We start from the raw sequence: 25,721 nt of genomic DNA, 5'->3' as shown, positions 1-25,721 counted from the left end.
TAAAACAGACCAATAGCCTAGAACTGTCTGATGGCATGTTGCTCTATTGCGAGAAATATACCAACACACCACCATGGTGGACCCTTGTCAGCATTGTAGAAGCCTATTGGTGTAGGCCTACCTCAACTACTTGCAGACATTTGATTGAATGACCCCTGAAATATATCCTCCTGCTAAATTACAATTAAAGACATCAGCAAATTGTGGATAAGGCTGTTTACATTTGCACACATATAGGCAACCACTCCACCAACTAACTTCCATATCTGCATCAAAGAGTAGAAGCTTTTATGTTATAAGGTCAACCTCAGAGGGTACTGATAAACTTTGTACAGAAGAATACTTCAGAGCTACTGCTTCTCAATGTCTTGGATTGTAGCCTCGTACAAGTCACATGCAAGACTATGCCCAATCATAAAATGGCCCTGCGTGATACTGTCTCATGTCTGTGGCGGTGATGTGTCTGAGTTTTTTCGTTGTTGCTCCTCCTGCCTCACGTGACTAACCTGCGGGCTGACTCAGCTGACTCGTCACGCAGCGTCAGTTCGGAGTCGCACAATTATGAAAAAGCAACCTTCCGCTGGAGCTGGAGCGGAGGCAGATTTCTCCAACGTCAACTGGGCTTTCCTTTCAAGGCTAACTGATAACACCGTCAATAGATGGCTAAAAACCACGAAACAGCTCTTCCTGAGTCTGAACGGTGAAGAGAATGGTACGACTTGATATTTCATACTTTTCTACCCGTCCTTGTAATGCTGGGGGATTCACACAGATTTGGAGCAGCAGGCTAGCTCTTTCAGTCAGACGAGTTAGTGGAATGTCTCTTGAGCAAGTCGTTGCATGCCGACTGTCAAGCCTGGGACCGATGACAATAGCTAGTAGTGCGTCCGATAAAATTAAGTTCTCTAACCGGCAAGTTACACTCTGTCGGGCTGCTAACTAGGGTTTAGCCCCATTATCCCTACCAGTTTATCAGTGAGATGTGCAAATAATATTTAAGGGATGGGTATGTGCAATTTGCGTTACTTGCCCACTCGTGCATGCATGCTCTCACTGACCAACGTTCTCTGGTGAGCTAGCTACTTAGCTAATGTTGTTAGCTAAAGGAAAGTAAGGCTAGCCACCCAGCTCATCTGAGTTCGAAAGTAATGTTGAGTTATCATATTTGCTGTTTAACAACCCAGTGTTTGATATGGTTTCTTGGCTATTTTGTTCATATGCTAGATGGTAAATGGTCTAGGCTCTCAAGCTTTTTGCTAACAAACAACTAATTTGTAAACAGCAGTTAGAATTGTCAGACTGGCTATTCATCTTGACATAAACCAGATGTCTTGCTTAACTTTATATCTTTAATCGGTTTGTCCTTGGGATCAAAATGTAATTATAGACATGAGGATATCAGAAGGTTTAGCATTTGTATGATGACCCACGTGAAAAGGGGTAATTTGTTATTCGTATTATGACTGGTTAACGTTAATGTTTAACGTTAACATTACCGAGCTGTCCTAGCTAGAATAGATTAAATTTGCTAGTTGCATGACTCTTAGTTATGTTGGTTGTCTGTCAGAAGACGCTGAGTAATTACCATAAGTTTCATCACATGCTCTTACATGATCTGTCAGTGAGCGCGCAACCCATGGAAGGACAGGTGTGCTGTCAGCGTGGCTTGCTCAGGACAGTCACTTTGCACCACTCTGGCTCGCGCCAGTAGCTCAACACAATTTGGCGTCACCAACTTTCTCAGCAGCATGACTCCTGGGTGATTGATCTGACAGATTACGCGTTTGTTTCAGGGTTCAGGTTAGAAATGGTTTATCTTACTCCGGTTTATCTTACTGTATTTTGTGTCATATCACAAATGTTTGGTTTGTAACTCTGGAAATACTCTAGCTATGGAAATGTGGCATAATGTTAATGGAAATCCCTAGTAGTTGAAATCCTTACCAGAAATCCATACAAGGATATCCAACCTCATTGTTGAATTCTGGTGAAATGGCATGTCCCTTGCAGATAACAGAGTGTAGGAAAACCCAGCTTTTCTGAACATGTCATTATGACTTTGTCCCCTTTTGCAGGACAAAGATATGGTTAGTGCAGTCTATGTTAATGAAGCAACAGTATGCTTTTATCCAAAATGACTTGCAAAAATGAGGAATAACATTCAAATTACAGCAGTGGAAAGCGTGAAGATGCTACGGTTCTATTATTAACAATTATCTATTATGATTAACATGATTCTTACAGATAGATCATACACATGTAAGGTAATCAAGACCAGGTTTATTGCTTTATTTCTAAAAACAGAAAAGTCTTATGTCTGACAGACTCGTCTTCGGAGGGTTGGGGGGCGGTGTTGTGTCTTGAATCAGTTGACATGATGATACACTCTGAATGACTTCATCTACATCCCATCTTTGCATTTACAATACACGTACAATAGCAGCAGTGCATATAAAATTGGCATTGAAATCTGCCAAACAACTTCTTTGTTTGCCTGATGCCTGTGGACCTTCTCTGTGGCGTGACTGCTGGCAGGCATGTGGAGAGGTCTTTTCCCTCACACTGTAGCCTCTAAGACCATCACATGTTTCAGCTTACTCCTGCTGCTTTCCTTCTCAGCAGTGGTTCTGGAAGGGCGGGGACCTCCGCCCCAACCATGGGTTTAGCAGTCACAGGATGGACATAAAGTGGTAAAAGGTTAAGCATAAATCAAGATTAATAGTATATAAAAATCTTGTAACCCTCCATGTTTGCTACATGCAGCTTTTGAGCACTGCAAAGCAATTACCATACCACACATAGGCCTTGTAACACATTAAGCCTTACCACTGAAGGATTATTTCTATGATCAGGTCTTGTTAGCTCTGCCCTCTTCCTGAGGTTTTGATTGTGAGACAATATTAAGGCAGTTGCCTTGATGCCATGCAGGCCATTTTCTCATGGCTGACTGCCAGTTGTGTAGAGCGACGCCCAGAAACTCTTTCTTTTAATCTGGCCTGGGGATGGGGGTGGGGGGCATAACAGTAGATGCTCGATAATGCAATGTAGAAGGTCAGGGGGTGAATATCAAATAGCTCAGAATAGATCAGCTGGGAGTCCAGCGCAACATCAATATCTTCTGTAAGAAAAGGGAGACCAGAGTGGATCTCACACCTGGGATGAGTTGGGCTTAACATAATCTGGACCTGTGCTGTGAATTGCTGTGTGTGTGCGTGCGTGCGTGTGTGTGTATGTGTGTGTTTTTATGAATGACATGCGGCATCCTCTCAGTTCTCATGCTTGTGGTGGTGCGTTTCCATAAAAAGCCTTGGTGTAGGGATGCGGCACTAACAGCAGCATCCTCCTCATCAGAGCAGCGCCTGAAGGACTCGCGGATCCCGTGTGGATGTAGGGCACAGTGCACAGCTGATGTAACACTAGTTGGGCAGTTTGTACTCCTATAGCTCAGTGTGAGCAGGCAGCTCAAGCCTCCCTTTCCACCTTATGTGGTCTCTCTGTTTGTGTGTGCGCACGCGTGCCTGTGCATGTGTGTGTGTGTGTTTAGCCTTTGTGTTCATTTTCATGACAAAGCTACAATTACCCATGGAAGCAAGGCCCTCTGTTTGAAAAGGGGAAAAAAACATAAACGTTGCAAGTATTTGTTAGAGAGAAAGAGTTTTTTTTTTTTTTTGCAGTGGAGAGTTTTAGACGTCATATGGCGTCTAGTCCTAAAGAAGCAGCGTGGAAGTTTTGTGTTTGCACTCTGCTTTATTTATAGATAAAGGGCAAGTTTAAGACCTGTAGTCACATGCTGTTGAAAACTGGTTTGTCAAGTGTGATTTCTCTAGCCTTCTTTCACAGAAAGTTGTGTGCTCTCCAGTTCACAGAATCCATTTTTATGAGCCCTTCTGGGAAAGCAGTAATTGTTGGGTTAACATGTGTTGTCAAGTTGGCATTCTTGAATAGAATGATATTTAAAAAGGGAACAAAGTTCAAAAGATTTTAAATGTTTTTTCCCTTAGATAGTGTAAGATATTGTCCCCCTACTGGTGCATTTCATCTGTAAAGGGCAGTCTAGTGTTAATATACCCCTGCTGGCTTCTGTGTTAGTTTTAGATAATTATACACCTTTGTGCTCAGATAATGCAAGTCTGGTTAACAGACTGCACAGTTAGGTGTATGTGTGCCTGTGTGTCTGAGCGTGTGTGTGTCTGTGAATGTGAGTGAAGTGACGGGATAGATCGATCTTATCTTGAGACAATTGCTCAAGTAAGGGCACTAGAAAGTGAGGAAGGTTAACTGTTACTGCAGGCCATTCCTCCTCCACTACAGTGTGGGAAAAAGGCTTGAGGCGGTGCCACAGTCCACCGGTGTGGGAATGAGGAGGAGCAAAGGCCCACTCAGGGGAGCCGTGTGGTCGCTGCTCCAGCGCGGCCTGCAGGCTGCAGCTCAGGGACCTTAGCCTAGCATTAGCAGCCCAATTAAGTAGTTACCGTCCTATTTAGGGACAGCTATGACATGCTACACACTAGGGGTGTAACAGTACACAAAAATCACAATTTGGTACATACCTCTTGTGTTGAAGTCACGGTTCGGTTAATTTTTGGTACAGTAAGCCTGTAAGTACTGCTAGCCAGTTGTGTAGTCTAGTTAGCTGTAGTGGGTATACTGTGATGTAGTCTAGTTAGTTGTAGTGGGTATACTGTGATGTAGTCTAGTTAGCTGTAGTGGGTATACTTTGATGTAGTCTAGTTAGCTGTAGTGGGTATACTGTGATGTAGTCTAGTTAGCTGTAGTGGGTGTACTGTGATCAACTCCAAATGTTAATACGTATCCTTGCCTATTTTAGTTACCCTGGGAATCCAGAGTTCTCGCGGGAGCACAATTTCAATGTGCTTAGCGAGTCACTCTGGCAATGAGTAATGATGCACGTTACTTTTGTCCCTTGTATCGCGGGGAACCAATCACATCGGTGTATCTGATATAGGCGGGCCAGAGGCGAGCTAAACAGATGACAGTCGTAGTGTTATCCAATTGCGTCGAAGTCCGGAATCAGTCAGTAAACATTGGTCGTATACAGTCAATTGCGTGTAGTGAGATTGTCAAATGCATGCTTGGTGCCGCCCCTCGAGTTGTGCCATTACATTATTCATGGCCAGACCCTTAATCTTTCGGATTTGGCTCTGGAATCTCCAGGCTAATTTGAAGTGGGTATACTGAGCTTATGATGCTTTTAAGTGGGTATACTGCGTAGTTCTAGCCTGGCGCCAAAACCTCATCTCATTGAGATGCGCTCTGGGAACTACATGTACATTTTCTCGTATTTGAAATGTGGTTTACGAATGCCCAGAGCCGTATATTGGGCGCTACGGATGTCTATCAAATGCGTCTGTACGTAGCTCATAACCACTTCGGTGTGTCGTCATGGTCTTGCTGTCCCCCCTCCGCTCTGTGATTGGTTCCTTCGTTGAGGTGAAAACAAAGTCCATGGAATCCAGGCTGCGTAGCAGCGTTAATAAAATCGTGTATAATCAGTCAGCATGGGAAAACCCAGGCTAGCGTAGTTCTGCGTATCACTTAGACTACACCACTGCTGCTAGCCTATCATTCACTGACAATATTGGTGATACTGAACACATATTAGCAGGAATAGTGTTTTGAAAAGGTGTCAAATGTTTTTTTGCCATTCATGAACTAAACTGACATATGGTCCGCCACTTAATATGTTTGGAAACTCCAATTTGAAACCTATTGAACCTAACATCCTGTAACTAAGCGGTTCGGTGCAAATACGTACCTTTAAACCCCTAACACAGACAAATCGGTCTGGTTTTGAGCAGAGGCCTTTCCTTCGATACACACTGTAATCTCAAGATGGTTCTCGTAAAATCTGGCATGAATGGTGCCACTCATTAGCTGAAACCAGTGGAAGTGTTGAAGTGAATATGCCTATTGGTAAGGTATGCTTTCATCATTCAACTCATTGCTATGGATTCCTTAAAAGTGCCTCTTAAGCTAATCAGGATGGTGTTTAAAATGTGCAAAAACTTTATGGCAAATGTTACTGTGGTTCTTGTTGGCATGGCCCCTCCAAGTAAGCCTCTTTTGCATATTGTTAAGCCTTGTATGTGGGGAAGCCACTTATGAAATAATTTCCAGCGAGGGACTGCATCCTGCTGTTGTTGGGCTACTGTTTCACTGATGATCAGTCTGAGATTAACTTAAGCTTTTGTTATGTTTTTGGACTGTGTCTGTAGATTTTTTCCCCTGTACACCGTTAGAACACTATATGCACTTGTCCTCATACTTACTTAAATAACGTCTAATATGAGTGAGGAACGCTTCCAAATAGTAGCGCCAAGGTAGTCTTACAGAAACATGTGGCTAGGTCAGATTTGCTCTCGAGAGCACTCCCACTTCAGTGTCAGCCATGCAAACGGGCAATCAGGGAGGCCACCTCCTTGGATGTGGGAGCCAGCCTAATGTGTCTGCATGCTTCTCCAGGTGCTGTGGTGTCCATGGCATAGATCACCAGGCCCTCAGTTCCAGCCCCTCGCTCCTCTCCAATAATCTGCCTTGGCGCAGAGACATTCATCAAGCCCCAAACCTCCACTTCTCCTCACCCTTACAAATTAACCAGGGCGGAGATGTAGCCGGACGGAACCCTCTGTCTTATTGTTCAGCCTTTAACCTGGAAAAGCTCTTTTTTTTGTGTGGAAGATTCCGATACATGGTTTTAGACTTTGACACCTGGAGCAAACCGGTCGCATGAAAACAAAAGAGTGATTAAGGGATTTGGACAGCTTGGGTGGTGTGGGCGATGCTGGAAGAACTGTGGTTATGTTCCTGTACCGAGCTTTGAAGCAGCGAGACGAAGAAGATGACTTTGAGGTACATCTGTCAGAGCTCCTGGCTCAATTTTCAATAGGCCGACGCAAATGCAATTGGCTAATTAGTATAGATATTCCTCACATGGTGTCAGCGTTTCTTCACCAGGCGGTGTGTTGAGACTTTGACATTGTTGCTGTGTGCTTGAGTGTATGTTGTGGCTCAGATGTCTTTGGGGCCCCTGAATTATTTTTGTCAAAAAAACAGAAGGTAGTGGAGCTCGAAATTTTAATTAAAAATTCTTAGGAGTTTAAATCCCTCCGGCTGTATGCAACTTCTTGCCGGAAGCAGTGCGTGGAGTGATTGAGTTTGTGCCTATGAATGGCCTCCGCTGGACTAGGGGTACAAAGGATTTTCCCTGATTACATTTATTTGTTTATTAAGTAGTGTACTGATCCTGTAGGATTTTCAATAAAGCCTGGATTAGCGGGGCACTTATAACCTCTTTGCCATTTTGGTTGATTTGAGATGCGCTTCAACAGTGCTGCTGCAGGAGAACTTCAGAGGGCTTTGGAATGGCTGCTGCATGCCTCTGGTTTTTATGAAATGGAAATGCTGTTCATGAACAACTGGAAGAAAAAAATGATGTTTGATTCATCTATTTAATAATATCAATTATTTTACCCACATTCGCTCTCCTGTCATTTTCCTTACTGTCCTTTGCATCTTTGTGTTTACATTAACTTGTAATCTTCCTGTTTTGCCTTTGTCTAAGCTGTGATCTTTTGGTTCTGTGCAGTCCCAGAAATCCTGGATAGAAAGAACTTTCACCAAGAGGGAATGTGTATATATACTACCAGTGTCGAAAGACCCCCACAGGTATAGTATGGTTGCTTGCTCCTTATGTTCAAAGACAATGCCACTGAAATGTAAATTGTGTGTCTAATGCCCAATATAAAGCACAGAAAAAATGGTATCAAGAATCTTAGTCTGTCCAAAACTCTTGTGTAACAGTCACATTGCTGACTTTCAACCTCTGCAGTTTTGCCAAACCTTGGAATGTCACACTTTCATGTGGAAAGTCTATAGAAGGATTCTATTTGGAGCTTGAGCTTAGAATCATCATTCTTTATCATTCGTTGTCTGAACAGATCAAATTCTTTGCTGTCTATCCAAACCAATAAGTTGACTATTCCTCTCTAGTCCATTGAATTCTTCAAGTACTCAAGGCAATAAGTCAGTCAGAACATTCCAGGACCTGGAGCCTGACATTTTGTTACTGAGTGATTTGATGAACTGCTAAACTAACAGAAGTGGGGTCAAAAGAGTATTATACATAACACACTCCAGTGTGTGCGATGTATACTACTCTTTTGACTTTTCAATAGTTATACTGCACACCATCAGCACCTGGAGCAAGAAGAGCTGTGCACAGGGATTTTGACCTTTAACAGAAGTGGGACTTTGTATAAACCCTTGTTGTTAACATGAAGCAGAAATCAGTAACACGTTACCAGTAGTGTAGATTTGTTTTACACACAAGCACTATATGTGTATTGCAAATATTGATATGTGTTGTTTTTCTTTATTTGTCTAGATGTCTTCCAGGATGTCAGGTCTGCCAGCAGCTAGTGCGGTAAGTGTCTGGCGTTTCCTTCATTCAGTGTGATTTTCATTATCTCTAACTACAAACCACTACAAAAAGCGCTGTTCAGTAGTTTGCCAAAGATGACTTTTATCCATCATTTTAGACAACACCATCTGTAAATGTTTTTTTAATGCATTTTTAAATGTGTAGAATGTCTTGCTAGCACATGACCAGATTGGCTGTAACTGTAGCAGCGTTATCAGCTGAGTTTGGCCTCAGATCTCCAGTTTTAGGCAGGGCTGGTATACAAAACTGTGCACCACCCCTCTGCAGGAAGCAATTAGTTCCTGGGCTTCGAAGGCCAGGATGTAATTGTGTTCCCTACTGTTATTCAAAGCATGAAATTTGGATGGGGTTCAGCCTTTACTGGCATATACTGTATGTAGGAGGGTGTGAGGTGGAAAATCTCATGTGGCCGAAGGGTTTACGGGAACAAAGGATTCACCCTCCCCCGCCACTGATCTAGTATCAGGCCTCTGGGTTACTGGGGTCCATGACACCCAACACCACTCTAAAACAGCAGAGAAATATAAGCAAAAGTTAGACATGAAATATGCTATGTAGACTTGTATGGTTACTCAACCTTTTGTGAATGTGTTATGACTTGTTTTAATGGCAATTACATGTTGTTATCACAACAGTGCCATTAGTTCCAGTCATTATGGAAATAAAATGTCATGTAGGACTCCTGCCATTACTGCACATGTTAAGCAGAGTTTTGTGGGGCCTCGTGTCCACAGGTGCTGCTGTGGGCGGCTGGTCAGGCAGCATGCGGGCTTCACCGCCAGCCTGGCCATGAAATACTCGGATGTGAAATTGGGTGAGAATGAGATGCCCGAGCTGGAGGAGTGGTCTATGGAGAAGCACACCGAGGAGAACCCCACCGATGCCTACGGCATCATCAACTTCCAGGGAGGATCCCACTCCTACAGAGCCAAGGTGGGCCATCCCGAGCTCAGTCGGACTGGCTCTGGGTCATCTTTAAATCACAGAGTGTTGCTTAAGCACTTTAACCCTTAGAACCTTAAGCTGTTTTTAGGGCATTTTCACTACCTTTATTCATAAGGATTTATTCTGGTCATTGTAAGTGCCACACACATATATTATATATAATTTTTTTCAGGAGAGTTTAGGCTATCATTTCATGTATTAATACTAGCATTGATTTTATTTTGATTTTTAAAGAATTAAAATATAAAAAGTGTATTATAAAAATTCTTATATTTCGACATGTATCTCACCACAGCAAGCTCACAGCTCTACATGCATTTCATGTGTGTGTAGGGCAGACTGTCCTGAATCGGGCAATATAATTGCCATGTTGGAGGGATACTCTGGGGCTGAGCAATTTACAGAAATATTTGCTGTGTGATTTACGGAAATAAATGCCATTTTTTATTTAGTGATGAAAAATTACCTTTCTGCGCTCCATATCTGTGACACGAACTGATCTGACCTGACTTGACCCGAGGTTGCGTGTTAGCCTGCGTGCCTGTGTGTATGCAGTCATAATAATTCTCAACTCTTTACTGCATTGCCATGAACAAAGTAAAGGCAAAAAAGGTGTTTATTTGTTGAACAAATTGGGATGCAATGTGAGCCTTGAATTGGATGCCATGCAGGAATTTGCTAGGATCTCAAAACCGGAATATGAACATGCTTTGCCATAGAGAAACACATGATAGCATTGGATTATAAACATGCTTTGCCACAAGAACAGACAAAAACGTGGGGTAAGTCCAGCTATATGAAGTTATTATTTTGCTGTCACTTCGTCTGTTTTATAACCCAGAAGGATGTACTTGGTATCAAATGATAGCTCTGAGTCTCCTCTTTCATCTGACATGCGTGGCATATCTATGCGATCACGGGTCCGCGAGTAATTCAAACGAGAGTAATGAGTGTGCAGCGTTGGTTTGTGTACATGACGTTATTATTTTGCAGTCACTTCGTCTGGTTTTATAAGCCAGAAGGGTCGATAAACATGGTACCAATGGATAGCCCTGTGCTCCCTCTTTCATCTGATATGCTTGCCATATCGATGCGATCACGGGTTCGCGAGTAATTCAAACTAGAGTAATGTGTGTGCAGGTGAATGCAGAGAAGTATAGACTGTAAATATGATGCAATTTGATTTAATTTCATGATTTTTTTAAATTTTCATACTTGATCGTACAAACAAGTGTGTAGTCTCGTTGGAAAGCCCCACTTCTGCTCTGTCGTGCAATAAAGGTTTCATCTCGCTGCGATGAACCGTTCCGGAGCAATGTAACAGAGAAGAAAGGGTGTGTTTTTTGACGCACTTTGCGTCAATCGGGTTCTAAGGGTTAAGTAACTTGAGGACGTGACTCACTTGTGTCCTCTCTCCGCAGTACTGTCGACTATCCTACGATTCGACGCCGGAGAGTGTCCTTCGCCTAATGCTAAAAGAATGGCAGATGGAGCTTCCCAAAATCCTCATATCTGTCCATGGAGGCGTCCAAAACTTCGACCTGCATCCACGCATCAAGCAGGTGGTGGGGAAGGGCCTGATCAAAGCTGCTGTCACCACCGGAGCATGGATCCTCACTGGTGGAGTCAACACAGGCAAGACCCTCATAGCACCGCCCCGTTACCCCTCCACTCCAACAATAAACACCAGAGACCAACAACACAAGCATGATTACACACAACATTTGTCAGGAAGTTGATTAGAAAAACATTGAAAACTCAGGATGAAACTTTGGATGCCAGCTTATCTAGGGTGGTGTTTGCCAAAGAGCCACTAATGGAAGACTAAGAAACAAGGAGTTAATGATACACTTTTGGAGATGTCTCTGTGGGCCAATTATCTAACGTGATATTTACTGGGATTGGTAATGATGGGGTCAAGGGCCAGACAGGCCTAATGCTGTAGAGCAGCACTATTTTAAGAGGCTGCTAGTTTAAAAAGGCATCTGTCTTCCTGTTTAGCTGACAGTGACTGAACACACCTCTGTTTTGACTTTCTGTGGGATTTGGGAGTAAGTAACACGTCAGGTGGAACTCTTGGCAGACTCAACTTTGCTGACCTGAGCTGCTGTTTTGTTTTTTATGTTGTAATTTGCAGGTGTGGCCAAACATGTTGGGGACGCCCTGAAAGAGCACTCTTCGAGATCCTCACGGAAAATTTGCACTATTGGGATTGCCCCCTGGGGGGTTATAGAGAATAGGAACGACCTCATTGGAAGAGATGTGAGTCCAGTCTCTCTCTAATGCCCTCTGGGATGTCATCCTTACTCAACACAACACAACACAACACCACACAACACAAATGTCTCCTTTGATTTAACAATATACATAATAACATCTTGTGTAGATTATGAAGGTTTTTTGCCTTAGGATATATGTGTCTCTTTCAGTGTTAAATATTGATTGTTGGCAAACATGTCTGATTGATGGTGGGCCAAGTTGTTTGGAGAACAGGTCGTCCAAGTATTCAGGCCTCTGGATTGTTTAGCCTCCTTAAAGCTATAGAGGAAACTGTTTCTATGTAAATAGTGGCATGTGAAAAGGGATAGAAAGTCACTTAGGGGAAAACATGGGAGAAAGATAGAAAAGATAACAAATAAACAAGAGCGTGATAACCAAATGACAGCGCATGCCCTCTCACTGTGCAGGTGGTCGCCCCATACCAAACCCTGCTGAACCCCCTGAGCAAGCTGAATGTGCTCAACAGCCTCCACTCGCATTTCATCCTAGTGGATGATGGGACAGTGGGGAAATACGGGGCGGAGGTCAACCTGCGGCGAGAGCTGGAGAAGCACATTAACCTGCAGAGGATCCATGCCAGTAAGGGCTCCCTTCAGCCTCATGCCCATCCACTGCTGGGGCTACTGGAGTACAGTAGTCCAAACTCTTTAGAGAAATGGCACATGAAATGTGTAAAAGCATGTTTGTGTGGGTCCTCCCTGTATCTGACTTGTCCACTTGATGCCCAGTTAAAAACACATTTTAAATCAAGACTTTTAACTTTCAAGATAAGGCATGTGCTGTGACTACATAGTCTTAATATAGCTTACTCTTAGGACTACTGCTGCTGTGAAATTGCCTCTATGGCCACGGCTGATCACTGTTATCACTCCAAGTTAAGTGCAGCTTAAATTGTTATTTTGCTGTTTAAGGACTTGTGACCTTAAAACAGTAATTTGCCAGAGCATGCAAATGACACAAACATTGCTTGTTCTCTATCTATGATGTTTAACCTAGAATTATGAGTCATTTTGCAGAACTAAATATATTTGTGAGAATTGCTTGGAAATACATTTCTTAGTGCAGTGAAAAGGTAATGGTTTAACGAATACAGGACCACATAATCAGAATGAATCATTTGGAATTGATGAATGTGATGGGCCTCTTCAGTAACATCACTGACATCAACTATCAGATGTGTTTTACTGTGTATTTTGTTTATGTTAAATCCGTCAATGTAAACAAACGTGTGTGTGTATGTGTGTGTGGACAGGGATCGGTCAGGGTGTCCCATTGGTGGCTCTGATCTTTGAGGGGGGCCCCAATGTGATCCTGACGGTGCTGGAGTACCTGCAGGAGAGCCCCCCAGTGCCCGTGGTGGTGTGTGAGGGTACCGGCCGGGCCGCTGACATCCTGGCCTACGTGCACAAACAGACCGAAGAAGGAGGGTGAGTGAAGGAAACCGGCACACTACAGTGTAGCCAGCCGTCTCACTCTCAATGGAGGATTAGTAATATAGTGCTCAACAGGGCGTTTTTTTGGTTAAGGTTTTTAAGAGTATGAACAGCTTGTGATGAGGAGTATTGATGATTGCCTTTCAGGGGACTCCCAGACGGTGTTGAGGCCGACATCATTGCTACAATCAAGAAGACATTCAACTTCAGCCACAGTGATGCCATCCACCTTTTCCAGACGTTAATGGAATGCATGAAGAACAAAGAATTGGTAAATAACACCAATCTACACCAAGCGCCATATTTAAGCCATTTTGTAACACATCATTTGTTTTGACCATAGTTTTGCTGTCCTAATAAGTATTTTTTCCCCCCCATCTTCCCTTTTGGCAATATAAAAGATAACAGTCTTTCATGTAGGAGCAGAGGAGCACCAAGATATAGATGTTGCCATACTCAAAGCCTTCTTAAAAGGTAGGTGAAAACAATCTGCCGCTGAAATCTTTCTTTCCTATTGCACAAATAAAGCCTTAATGATGCTTTGTACCCTGTTATCTAATGGTGCACATGAATCTAAAGGTTTTTCATGGTCCCATGTCATGCCTGTTGATAAATGAAACCCGTGATCCGTGAGTCTGTGTCCTCGTGCGTCTAATCGCACACAGATGTCAGCACGGCGGGATTGGGGTTCACTGCCCCTGTTTACATTCTGGACGGTTTCGCTCCCTAAATTAATATAGATGTGTTTTGGGAACGGTCTCCCCCCGTTGCCAAGTGGATGTGCAGGCAGGGTGATGATGGGTGGGGGGAGCGTCCGGTCCCGCTCTGTCACACGCTCTTCCTGTGGGCCCTCAACTCTGTGGCAGCAGGGCATGTGGCCAAGCCCGCATTGGGTTTCGCTGCGCAGGGACCTCGGCCGCTGGAGCAGGCCGACTATCATCCACACAGACGAACAGCGGGAGAGCCCTTCCCTGTGGGCAACGTTTTCCCCCCTGCATTCCACACAAGGGGACCCACTGGCAGGGAAACTCCTTAAGTTTCTGTTGTTGGACTCTTATCTTACAAAGCGTTTTTTTTTTTCCTCACTTTTTTACTTTAGTTCTTTTTCTTTTTTCTTTTTTCTTTCCCCTGTCGTTATTACTGCAGTGCCTGGGCCTTTGTACCTTTTGAGAGAAAACATTGCTAGGTTATTCACCTGTGTTGAGTAAACATTTCTTTGTGCCGGTCTGGTCCCTCGTATGTGCTTTTGATGTAGTCATAGTCAGGATATAGGATAGACAATACTGTTGGTATGCCTTACTGTCCCACCTATAACCTACTTAACATGTTTGCCAATAAGCAAATTATGCCAAAACAAAAAACAAGTTTGGTTAGTCTGTCAATTTAAAGCTCTCTAGAGGGTGTGCTTGAGAGTTTAAATATTTCTGTCAGTGCTCTATTATTGTTGGTGAACCAGTAAGGCATCCCTTTCTTGGCCCCTTAAGACAACACAGCAGGCTGAGAGCTTTTGCCCACTTTTGTTAACCCCACAGGGCTAGTTTTTAATTTTTAACTTTCCCAACTTTTCCACATCATTATGCTGTCATCCTATACACCTTTATAGATTTGCTTGTATGTGTTGTGAAAAATAGTGCTGCCCTATTTTTGTCCTGGTGCTTAATTGTAAACTGGCAGCAGAAAAAAAGTCTAGGGGAATAGCACTTTTGTTCTGGTGTCTGAAGGAATGAAGGAATTCTACAATGAAAGCGTTCAATTAAGTATACATGTTTTAAGTAATCACTCTTCTGCCAGTTAATGCAGATACAGCAAACATGTACAATGCTTATACATTTAATTGGGGAAAAAAACACATATCCTTATATAATGGATAATCCTTAATTGTAGTCCATTAAATATGAGCAGATTGCTAGAGAAGGGAGGGAACGTAGCCCTGGACTAAAAGGTGCATGTATAAAATCAACTTTAAGGCTGTAGTACCAGATTAATCTTACTATCTATCTAATTGTAGTTCATCACTTGTTCATTAATGATACAGTTTAATCAAGTCGGCTTCCTTTGTTTCTGCAGGCACAAGTGCTTCTGCCTTTGACCAACTCGTCCTAACCCTGGCCTGGGACCGAGTGGACATAGCTAAGGATCATGTGTTGCTGTATGGACAGCAGTTACTGGTATGTGTTTTTCAGGCACCTTACCTATTTTTGGCAGCAAAAAAAGTTTGCTCAAGGAATATTTTTTCTTTTATGAATGCGCCATCTTATCCTTATTTATGACTGTTCATAACTGAAAGGCTATCTTGAAAGTAGTTCTATTAGTTGTGATATCTTACTGAATATAGCAGTAACATAAAGTCAAAGTAGTTGTGCTAAATGAGAAGTTCATTGGATTAGATAAAAATCTAATGTTCATGTTTTAGGTTGGGTCTTTGGAACAAGCCATGTTAGATGCCCTTGTAATGGATCGTGTGGACTTTGTCAAGCTGCTTATTGAGAATGGGGTCAGCATGCATCGATTCCTAACTATCAATCGTCTGGAGGAACTTTACAACACGGTAAATCAGTGTGATTTATATGTTTTTGATTAAATGGACAGAGGCCACCAGATTAAGGCAACATTTTTGTACTTTATTCAGAGTAAGAATTTTCTTGGCTTCAACCCCATTGATTAATGTTCTGTCTTTTCTCCATTTAGAAACAATCACCAACAAATCCAACTCTCTTTCATCTTGTCAGAGATGTCAAACAGGTGTGACATACCCTATTTGTAATTCATTAAACCATGAGTGTTAAATCTTTGTGCGTTCCTCCTAACCTTTTTATCCCTCTGTAAAGGGTAACTTGCCACCAAACTACAAAATAACACTAATTGATGTGGGCCTCGTCATTGAGTACCTCATGGGTGGAACTTACAGATGCAACTATACAAGAAAACGCTTTAGAATAATCTACAACAACCTTCATGGAAACAATCGGGTAAATATCTGTGGTTTTTCCACAACTAACCAAAATTATCCACATAACGTTCCACATTGTTTTATGATTGTTATTAATAGTGCTAAGAACGGAAAATGAATAAAAAGCAGTACGGATGTGGAAACAGATTTTGTTTTTAGCGCTAAATCAGGTCATCTTTAGTTTAGCGCCATCACCAAAGTATGTGGAAAATATCCAGTGGAGGGTTGAAATGGGAAGTACTGGAACAAGCTTAGAAATGCCCAAAGCAACAGATATTTGTCAGACATAAGACATTATTTGGTATCTCTATAGTGTTTCCATTTTACTGGAATGTCAGATGTTTATACTTTTCTAAAGCTTACTTTGAAACAAGAGCACTGACATCTTCTGACTTTATTTGTTGTCAGCGGTCTGGTCGCCATACACCCAGTGGCTCCAACCTCCGCAAGAGCCACGAGTCCTTCAGCATTCAGGCAGACAAGAAAGAGAAGACCAGGCACAATCACTTCATCAAGACTGCTCAGCCTTACAAGCCCAAGGTGAGTTCCATGTGTCTGCCTCCATCATGGATTCCTAATCTTCCTCTAACACCTATCTTCTCTGGTCTTTGTGGACTTGCCAGACTTGTTCTCTTGCTTCTGCTACCAGTTCTGCATTTTTCAACTTCTTGGAGTTTTGATGATTTAATTATCTTGTATCGCTGTATTTTCTAGCTGGAATCCACGACTGAGCAGGCCAAGAAGAAGAGCAAAGAGGACATCGTGGACATTGACGATCCCGAGACTCGGCGTTTCCCCTACCCCTTCAACGAGCTGCTAGTGTGGGCCGTGCTGATGAAGCGGCAGAAGATGGCCCTCTTCTTCTGGCAGCATGGCGAGGAGTCCATGGCCAAGGCCCTGGTGGCATGCAAGCTGTGCCGCTCCATGGGCTACGAAGCCAAGCGCAGTGATGTGGTGGACGACACTTCAGACGAACTGAAGGATTACTCCAAGTGAGTGGTCTTCCCAGTGAGAGAGAAAGTTAATTATCTGATTGGATCTTTTATGGAATTTAAGAGACAGGGATTTGGAGTTGTCTTTCCTGGTTATGATTCTCAAAGTGAAATAAGTGGGAGAGTAATTATTTTTTTTCAATGTGGGGTGTTTTTGCGTTTGAGCCATGTTTTTGAATTGATTGCTTTTGTCCTTGCAGTGAATTTGCCCAACTGGCTGTGGACCTGCTGGAGGAGTCCTTCCGTCAGGATGAGACCATGGCCATGAAGCTGCTGACCTACGAGCTGAAGAACTGGAGCAACTCCACCTGCCTGAAGCTGGCCGTGTCCTCGCACCTGCGGCCCTTTGTTGCCCACACCTGCACCCAGATGCTGCTATCCGACATGTGGATGGGTCGTCTCAACATGCGCAAAAACTCCTGGTATAAGGTGCCTATTCCAGCCATATTGGTCTTCTCCTTAACCAATAGCTTGATGTGGATAGTGTGTCTTTCCGTAAGTATGTCAAATGTAACTACATTGCATGTTTTAGGTCATTTTGAGCATTTTGGTCCCCCCTGCCATCCTTCTGTTGGAGTACAAGACAAAAGCAGAGATGTCGCACATCCCACAGTCTCAGGATGCCCATCAGATGGAGGACAGTGACCACAACCTACAGAATCCAGTGGAAGACATCCAAATGGTATAGATCACCCACCCAATAGGAACAAGTTTGGGCTTTTGTAATGACAAACAGTTGTAGTATAACTACATATAATACTACATTGCGTAGGCATTAAAGTAAATGTTTGTTTCCAGGATGTTTTCAAAGAAGTTCGAATGAGCGACAATGTTGAGGTCAATAATGAGCCCGAGGTCCATGTGCGTTCCAGGAGGTTACCCATCACCAGGAAATTCTATGCATTCTACCACGCTCCCATTGTGAAATTCTGGTTCAACACGGTACGTATGCCCGAACGCCCTGCCCCACGACAGCCTGAGAATAGCGAGCATCATGGAAAAGCAGCAGGCTCTCTGTGATTGCAGCAGGGCCATTGTGTGCCCCAGGCCGATTTCCAGCACTGTCTCAGGCTGCTTGTTTACCTTGTCTCGCTTGATGGAGTGTTGTTCACCTCCCCCTTAGAGCTGTAGAGAGCTGATCGTATCAGTGAAACACTCTGCCACATAATACTGCTGCTCCATGGCACTGGGGGACTTCAACTAAAGGTCCCTTGGTCAGTTTTAAAGCCAAAGAGTCCCACGTCTGGCTGCACACTTTAGTGATAAATGACCACCACGGACAATTAATTAACTCAGATTTCCGCCACTTAGCAGTTAACCTCAAATAATCCTGAAGTATTTCAGTGTAAAGGCTTGGCTTTACACGGCTGGCTTTGTGTGCTCTGGCTGCAGGAGGTGTGTGTGTGTTTGTGTGTGTGTGTGTGCGCATGCTTATTAGTTTATTCTATTGCTTTCTTTTGAAGTAGGTCAGTCTTGCCGATTATCTCCATTTACCAGGGAAAGCCAATTCATTAATAACTAATGTAAATTGATTTCTGCATGATGTGTTATTTGATATTTACATTTGAATCTTCAATTTGTTAACCAAAGGCGAGTCATTAATGAGGATGTTTGTTTGATGGGCCTAAGGATATTCATTTGAATAAAATGTCTTGATTGTGGTCTCCCATAGGAGTGAGCCAAGAAAAGTAATTTGCTCAGCCTGTAGGTGCTTCTATTGCTCTAGACCTCCTGCTGTGAAATGATTAAACAGGAGAATTCTGAAGACATCACAGTTGGATAAGATGTACAAGAAGTTCCACTGATGCATCTGTCTTATCTACTGTGTTCTCTTTTTCTGTATCAGTTAGCTTACTTGGGCTTTCTGATGCTCTACTCGTACGTTGTACTGGTCAGAATGCCAGCGTTCCCTTCACCACAGGAGTGGGTGGTCATCCTCTACATATTCACGTATGCCATTGAGAAACTACGTGAGGTACTTGACCCTTGTACAACTTGCATGACCATGAATGAAGCAGTGCAGTTTGTTATAGTGTGATGTGTTGCTCTTCTGAGGCCCTCACTCAGTGTTTGTTTTCTTTCTGTTTTGTCTCCACGCAGATGTTTATGTCTGAGGCTGGGAAGATAGGTCAAAAGATCAAAGTCTGGTTCAGTGACTATTTTAACATATCAGACTTTGCTGCAATCGTGTCTTTTTTTGTGGGATTCGGTTTGAGATTTGGAGAAGATGATGTCTTTATTGCTGGAAGAACTATGTATTGCTTGAATATTATATTTTGGTACGTGCGTCTCCTTGATATCCTGGCCGTGAACCAGCAAGCTGGACCATATGTTATGATGATTGGCAAAATGGTACGTCGCTTTTATAATGTTTTATTTTTCTGGCTTTGTATATAACATGTGTATAAGCTGTTGCATTTACATTTAACAACATAGAACACATGTATAACAGTTTTACATGCTATAACCACAATTAATACTAGAGGCTAAAGCAGAATTGCTAAACTGGCACTAACCATTGGCTTTTGCTGCACTGGCAGGTGGCCAACATGTTTTACATTGTGGTGATCATGGCGATAGTGCTTTTGAGCTTCGGCGTCCCCAGAAAAGCCATCCTGTACCCGAACGAGACTGCCTCATGGACACTGGCCAAAGATGTGGTCTTTCAGCCATACTGGATGATGTATGGTGAAGTGTATGCATATGAAATCAACGGTAAGGAGGACTATGATGGTAAGGTAATTTTTTATTACAGACCTTTCAGGCACAGCATTGGACGCTGATTCGCACCAACACATGGGAATCATACCTCCACAATGGCCTAATCAAAGAGCCTCTTCACCCCCCACTGTCCCACCGCACTGGTCATAGCCCAGTGGGGACACCAGGTTGTCTGCCACCTACTGTAGATGCACATTTCCCCACCCAGCTGAGGCATTCTCTGGAGTAAAATGTACCTCTAAGTCACGTAAGCAGTATGCATGAAAATTCCTCTCTTGGATAAAGGGCTGGAGAACATTAAAAATCAATGGATTTCACCTGAAGATAAGTCTGTGTGAGGTTTTCATGATGGTTGCCTGTAGCTCTGAGATTTAGTGACCCCCTTCCCTCCATTCATTTATATGTTTTGCAGCTAGCTGGTTCAAATTCATACATTCAACCAATGTACAGTATGAGCACAGCACAAATGAGCAATGAAGGCACACTGGCGCCATTTTATGTTGTGATTTCCCCTTAGCATAGATCAATTTGACTTGTGAAGTGTATCACACATGTGTCCTTTTGAAAATGGAGTATCCAATTTCAACCATCTGTCCTTGTCGCATAATAACATAGAGGACTGTTGTCCTGGCTACTGGTGTGCAGTTGAAAACTGGACATGTACAGGGATGAAGGCTCTCATTTCATTGTCTGTATTGATTGTAAATAAACCTCTTACAAAAACTAGACTACAATGGCAGAATAGCCTTTAAATTAATGGAGAGGATGGAGCAAATCTCAGAGCTGTCACCAGGACCTAGGGCCAACAACAGACCAAGGTACACAGACTTATTTCATGGGTCTAAACACAAAGCTGCACATTCTACAAACTTCTCTGAGCCTTTAAGGTATTTTGACAGATTTTCTGCACCAAACCATGTCAGCAGTCGTGCACACCAAATCTATTATTCTCACCAAAGTAAAATATAATTGAACATTGTTTTGATGCACAAATGTGGTCATGTCGAAAAGTCACATTTTCAGTGAGATCAGTTTTCAGTGAGTGGATAGTTAGCATTTTATTGATGTAATGCTAAATGCAACATGAGTTTGAATGGGTCTGTCCCAAATGATACTTGTGAGGGCAATTTATCTTTTCAAAAAGCATCGGATGCACTGCATACGTTTGTACATTTAGCTTTACAAATAGCATGCACCATTCGGCACCTAGCGGCCACATTTCTGCCTCATCTGACGTTCTTCATGTTCCTTTGCAGTGTGTGCGGAGAATGCGGATTCCTATTATGCCAGTCTCTGTAGAAGTGGAGTCTGGCTGACACCATTCCTGCAAGCGGTCTACCTCTTTGTTCAGTACATTCTCATGGTCAATCTCCTCATAGCCTTCTTCAAGTAAGCCAATCATTACAGTGCATGAAAATGCACTGTTCTGTTATCCGAAGTCTTCTTCTTCTTCTTCTTCTTCTTCTTCTTCTTCCCACCAAATTTCTGCATCTAATTCAGCTTTAACCATTTAACGTAGAAACTTCATTCAAACTTTGTAACGTAGGTCTTGAAAAGGACACGTGGGGAATGTATTTTTCACTTTTGTAAACTTTATACTTTTTGAGATATTAATAAAAAACTAGAAATGCAATTCCAAGGAATTACCAGTGCATGAAAATGCTAAAGTTGTGATGTAAAATATCATGTATAGTTAAAACAGATAATACAGAGATGGTTACTACGGTGATGCTAGGATAGACATGGTGGTTGCATAGCTTAATAAAAGTTGATAGTTTAAAAGTAGACTGTTTAAAAGCTGAATGTAGATAGTTTAAAAGTTGTTGATAGACAGTAGATAGTTTAAAAGTTGTTGATAGACAGCTAGTTTAATAGATAGTGTAATGATAGTTTAAAAGTAGACCGTTTAAAAGTTGAAGGTAAATAGTTTAAAAGTTGTTGACAGACTGGAAGTTGAATGAATGTTGATATTCAAATAGTTTAATGGCTGTGTATAGGTAGATATTTGACGATAACTGAAAGTTGGAATGGCTTTAATGTTTACTAGCAGTTATGCTAAGATTTTTAATTCTGCTAACCATGCTACTTAACTAATGTTTTATAGCAGTGCTAGCAATGCTAACATGCTAACCATGCTACTTAGCTAACTTAACTAACATTTTCTAGCAGTTTTGCTAAACATGCTAACTATGTTAGCAATGCTAACATGTTAACTATGTTAACCATGTGACTTAGCTAACCAAGCTTATCATTTTAGTAGTTATGCTAACTATGTTAATTAGCATGATAACAATGTTAGCATGCTAACTATGTTAACCATGTTACTTAACTAACTTAGCTAATCATTTTTAGCAGTTATGCTAACTATGTTAACTAGCATGTTAACTATGCTAACCATGTTACTTAGCTAACCTAGCTAATCATTTTTAGCAGTTTTGCTAAAAATGCTAACTAGCATGTTAGCATGCTAACTATGCTAACCATGTTATTTAGTTAACTTAGCTAATCGTTTTTAGCAGTTTTGCTAAAAATGCTAACTAGCATGTTAACATGCTAGCATGCTAACTATGCTAACCATATTACTTAGCTAACTTAGCTAATTATTTTTAGCAGTTATGCTAACTATGCTAACTAGCATGCTAACTATGCTAACCATGTTACTTAGCTAACTTAGCTAATCATTTTTAGCAGTTTTGCTAAAAATGCTAACTAGCATGCTAACATGTTAGCATGCTAACTATGTTAACCATGCTAACTAGCTACAGTGGGTAGGAGTCATAGTTGATGACAAGGAACAGTTACAATGGCTGAACAGTTAATCATTTTTATTAGTTATGTTAATTAACATGCTAACATGCTAATTATGCTAACCATATGAATTAGGTAAGTTCGCTAATAATTTTTAGCAGTTATGCTAACTAGCATGTTAACATTTTAGCATGCTAACTATGCTAACCATGTTACTTAGCTAACTTAGCTAATCATTTTTAGCAGTTTTGCTAAAAATGCTAACTAGCATGTTAACATGCTAGCATGCTAACTATGCTAACCAGGTTACTTAGCTAACTTAGCTAATCGTTTTTAGCAGTTTTGCTTAAAATGCTAACTAGCTAGCAGTTTTGCTTAAAATGCTAACTAGCATGTTAGCATGCTAACTATGCTAACCATGTTACTTAGCTAACTAGCTACAGTGGGTAGGAGTCATAGTTGATGACGAGTAACAGTTACAATGGCTGAACAGTTAAAAAGTTCAGTAGTTTAAAGGGTTAAAATGTTTAACAGTGAAATATTGTAGTGAAGACTTTTATTTTGAAACAGTTTTTGGCAGAAGAAGCAGTTGAACAGGATGTGTAGTCTTAATAGGGCCAGTTTGTATGCTTAAAGCCTGAGACTGGCAGTTGAAACCGGTGGCCGAACACCTGCCACAGGATTCTATTTGCTGTGATGTCATAAAGGGCAATGTTAAGTCAATGGGGAAATTTTGATAGTTTTTAATTAATAGTTACAAAGTTGAAAAATACAAAGCCCACATGTCCTAATTAAGACCTACGCGTCAATGTTTGAATGAAGTTTCTATGTTAAACGGTTGAAGCTGCATTAACTGCGTTAGAAGAAGAGGAATAATAAGGACTAGAAAAGCATTTCCTGAAGGAAATACAGTGCATGAAAATGCAAAAATATGATTCGTTCATATGGTTAAATTATTTGCTTGGTAGATAAGGTTTAATATAGTTGGAATGTCTGAACAGTTAAATAGGTTGATAATTGAAATGGTTAAATTATTTAGGCAGATAGTTGACGATAACTAACAGTTAGAATGGCTCCAATGTTTGCTAGCAGTTATGTGAACTATGTTAACAAAGATAATAATGTAAACCAAGTTACTATGCTAACTAGCATGCTAACAATGTTAAAATGTTAACTATGCTAACCATATGACTTAGCTAACCTACTTAATCATTTTATTAGTTATGCTAACTATGCTAACTAGCATGCTAACATGTTAATTATGTTAACCATGTTACTTAGCTAACTTCGCTAATCATTTTTAACAGTTATGTTAACTAGCATGCTAACTTGCTAGCATGCTAACTATGGTCACCATGTGACTTAGCTAACTTCGCTAATCATTTTTAGCAGTTATGCTAACTATGCTAATTAACATGTTAACTATGCTAACCATGTGACAGCTAACTGCACTAATCATTTTTAACAGTTATGCTAACTATGTTAACTAACATGTTAGCATGCTAATTATGCTAACCATGTGACTTAGCTAACGTTGCTAATCATTTTTAGCAGTTATGCTAACTATGCTAACTAGCATGCTAACTATGCTAACCATGCTACTTAGCTAACTAAGCTAATCATTTTTAACAGTTTTGCTAAAAATGCTAACTAGCATGCTAACATGCTAGCATGCTAACTATGTTAACCATGTTACTTAGCTAACTTCGCTAACTAGCTACAGTGGGTAGGAGTCATAGTTGATGACAAGTAACAGTTACAATGGCTGAACAGTTAAAAAGTTCAGTAGTTTAAAGGCTTAAATTGTTTAGCAGTGAAATATTGTAGTGAGGACTTTTATTTTGAAACAGTTTTTGGCAGAGGAAGCAGTTGAACAGGATGTGTAGTCTTAATAGGGCCAGTTTGTATGCTTAAAGCCTGAGAATGGCAGTTGAGATCCAGGTGGCCCGAACACCTGCCATAGGATTCTAATTGCTTAGCGGCTCTATTGTGATGTCATCAGCCCATGTTAAGTCTATGGGGAAATTTTGAACAGTTTTTAATTAATAGTTTAAAAAGTTACAAAGTTACAAAGTTGAAAAATACAAAGCCCACATGTCATAAGTAAGACCTACGCAACGCAGTTTGAATGAAGTTTCTACGTTAAACGGTTGAAGCTGCATTAACTGCGTTAGAAGAATAATAATAAGAAGAAGCCTAGGAAGAACAGTACAGTGCATTTTCATGCACTGTAATAAGAAGAAATCGGATAACAGTAGATTGCATTTTCATGCACTCTAATAAGTTGCCTAGGAAGAACAGTACAGTGCATTTTCATGCACTGTAACAAGCTTATTTTCCCCCATAGACTTTGTATTAGCACTATGACATCACAATGGACTAATTAACTTGATTTGCACCTGTATCAACTTCCAGCTGCTCACTACTAGTATCAACTGCTTTCTGCTTATCTAGGCCAACTCTCTCTGTGTCTCTCTATTCTACAAGGATATAAGGCACATTCCATCAAACTTTCTATCCATTCATCCTCTTCAAACCATTCACTCATCCACCCATTAAACTATACATCAACATCCATTAAACAATATGCCTATCAACATCCATTCAACTTTCTGTCTATCAACATCCATTACACTATCTACATTCAACTTTTAAACTATATACTCTGTCTCAGGCTTTAAGCATACAATCTGGCTCTCTTAAGACTACTATTTCCTCTGCCCACAACTGTTTCAAAATACATGTCCTCACTACAATAATTCACTATTAAATAATTTAACTATTTAAACTACTCAACTATTTAACTGTTCAGCCATTTCAACTGTCAGTTGTTATCAACTATGACTCCTGCCAACTGTTTCCTAATAAAAGTTTGTTCTGCATTTTATGTTAATATACAGTATGTTTATATTTTCATGCACTGGTAATTTCCTCGAAATTACATTTTCTAGTTAACTCTCATCTCCCACACACTATCTGACAGTTCTCAATTATTGCCGTTGTGGTGTTCTATGCATTGTGTCCCTTGTCTTTCTAAAAGGCTGTGAATTTGATAATATATTTTTGTAATGGGCAGGAAGTCAATGACAGGCTCTAGTTTAGATGATGAAACACTGTAAATCCTTGTAATCCTGGTGGAACAGGTGATCCTGTGCAGAACTCAGGCCTGTTTAATCAATCCCCTCTCTCTT

At 41.3% G+C, this 25,721-nt stretch overlaps 1 protein-coding gene across 3 annotated transcripts in view; it reads left to right on the top strand.

The window, feature by feature from the left end:
* Window positions 1–562: 562 nt before the first annotated feature.
* trpm7 (transient receptor potential cation channel, subfamily M, member 7) overlaps window positions 563–25,721 on the top strand; it is a 38,475-nt gene continuing 13,316 nt past the window's right edge. For all 3 annotated transcript variants that reach the window (XM_076287771.1, XM_076287770.1, XM_076287769.1), the window contains exons 1-23: window positions 563–712; window positions 7,607–7,686; window positions 8,405–8,443; window positions 9,196–9,394; window positions 10,828–11,041; window positions 11,544–11,668; window positions 12,094–12,265; window positions 12,939–13,113; window positions 13,267–13,390; window positions 13,521–13,593; window positions 15,187–15,287; window positions 15,533–15,667; window positions 15,808–15,861; window positions 15,948–16,088; window positions 16,478–16,609; window positions 16,784–17,061; window positions 17,262–17,490; window positions 17,594–17,743; window positions 17,860–18,003; window positions 18,908–19,036; window positions 19,162–19,413; window positions 19,602–19,776; window positions 21,039–21,171. In XM_076287771.1, coding sequence (XP_076143886.1) covers window positions 710–712; window positions 7,607–7,686; window positions 8,405–8,443; window positions 9,196–9,394; window positions 10,828–11,041; window positions 11,544–11,668; window positions 12,094–12,265; window positions 12,939–13,113; window positions 13,267–13,390; window positions 13,521–13,593; window positions 15,187–15,287; window positions 15,533–15,667; window positions 15,808–15,861; window positions 15,948–16,088; window positions 16,478–16,609; window positions 16,784–17,061; window positions 17,262–17,490; window positions 17,594–17,743; window positions 17,860–18,003; window positions 18,908–19,036; window positions 19,162–19,413; window positions 19,602–19,776; window positions 21,039–21,171 — 3,257 coding nt within the window. In that variant the 5' untranslated portion in view covers window positions 563–709. The remainder of the gene's footprint in view (window positions 713–7,606; window positions 7,687–8,404; window positions 8,444–9,195; window positions 9,395–10,827; window positions 11,042–11,543; window positions 11,669–12,093; window positions 12,266–12,938; window positions 13,114–13,266; window positions 13,391–13,520; window positions 13,594–15,186; window positions 15,288–15,532; window positions 15,668–15,807; window positions 15,862–15,947; window positions 16,089–16,477; window positions 16,610–16,783; window positions 17,062–17,261; window positions 17,491–17,593; window positions 17,744–17,859; window positions 18,004–18,907; window positions 19,037–19,161; window positions 19,414–19,601; window positions 19,777–21,038; window positions 21,172–25,721) is intronic.

Source organism: Alosa pseudoharengus, unplaced genomic scaffold (assembly GCF_046254945.1).
Source record: "Alosa pseudoharengus isolate Yale_2024_CS ecotype anadromous, Long Island Sound unplaced genomic scaffold, YU_APseudo_1.1 YU_APseudo_1.1_scf_16, whole genome shotgun sequence".
Taxonomy (NCBI): Eukaryota; Metazoa; Chordata; class Actinopteri; order Clupeiformes; family Clupeidae; genus Alosa; species Alosa pseudoharengus.
Note: the sequence above shows the minus strand (reverse complement) of the source record. Positions and strands in the feature narration are given on the sequence as shown.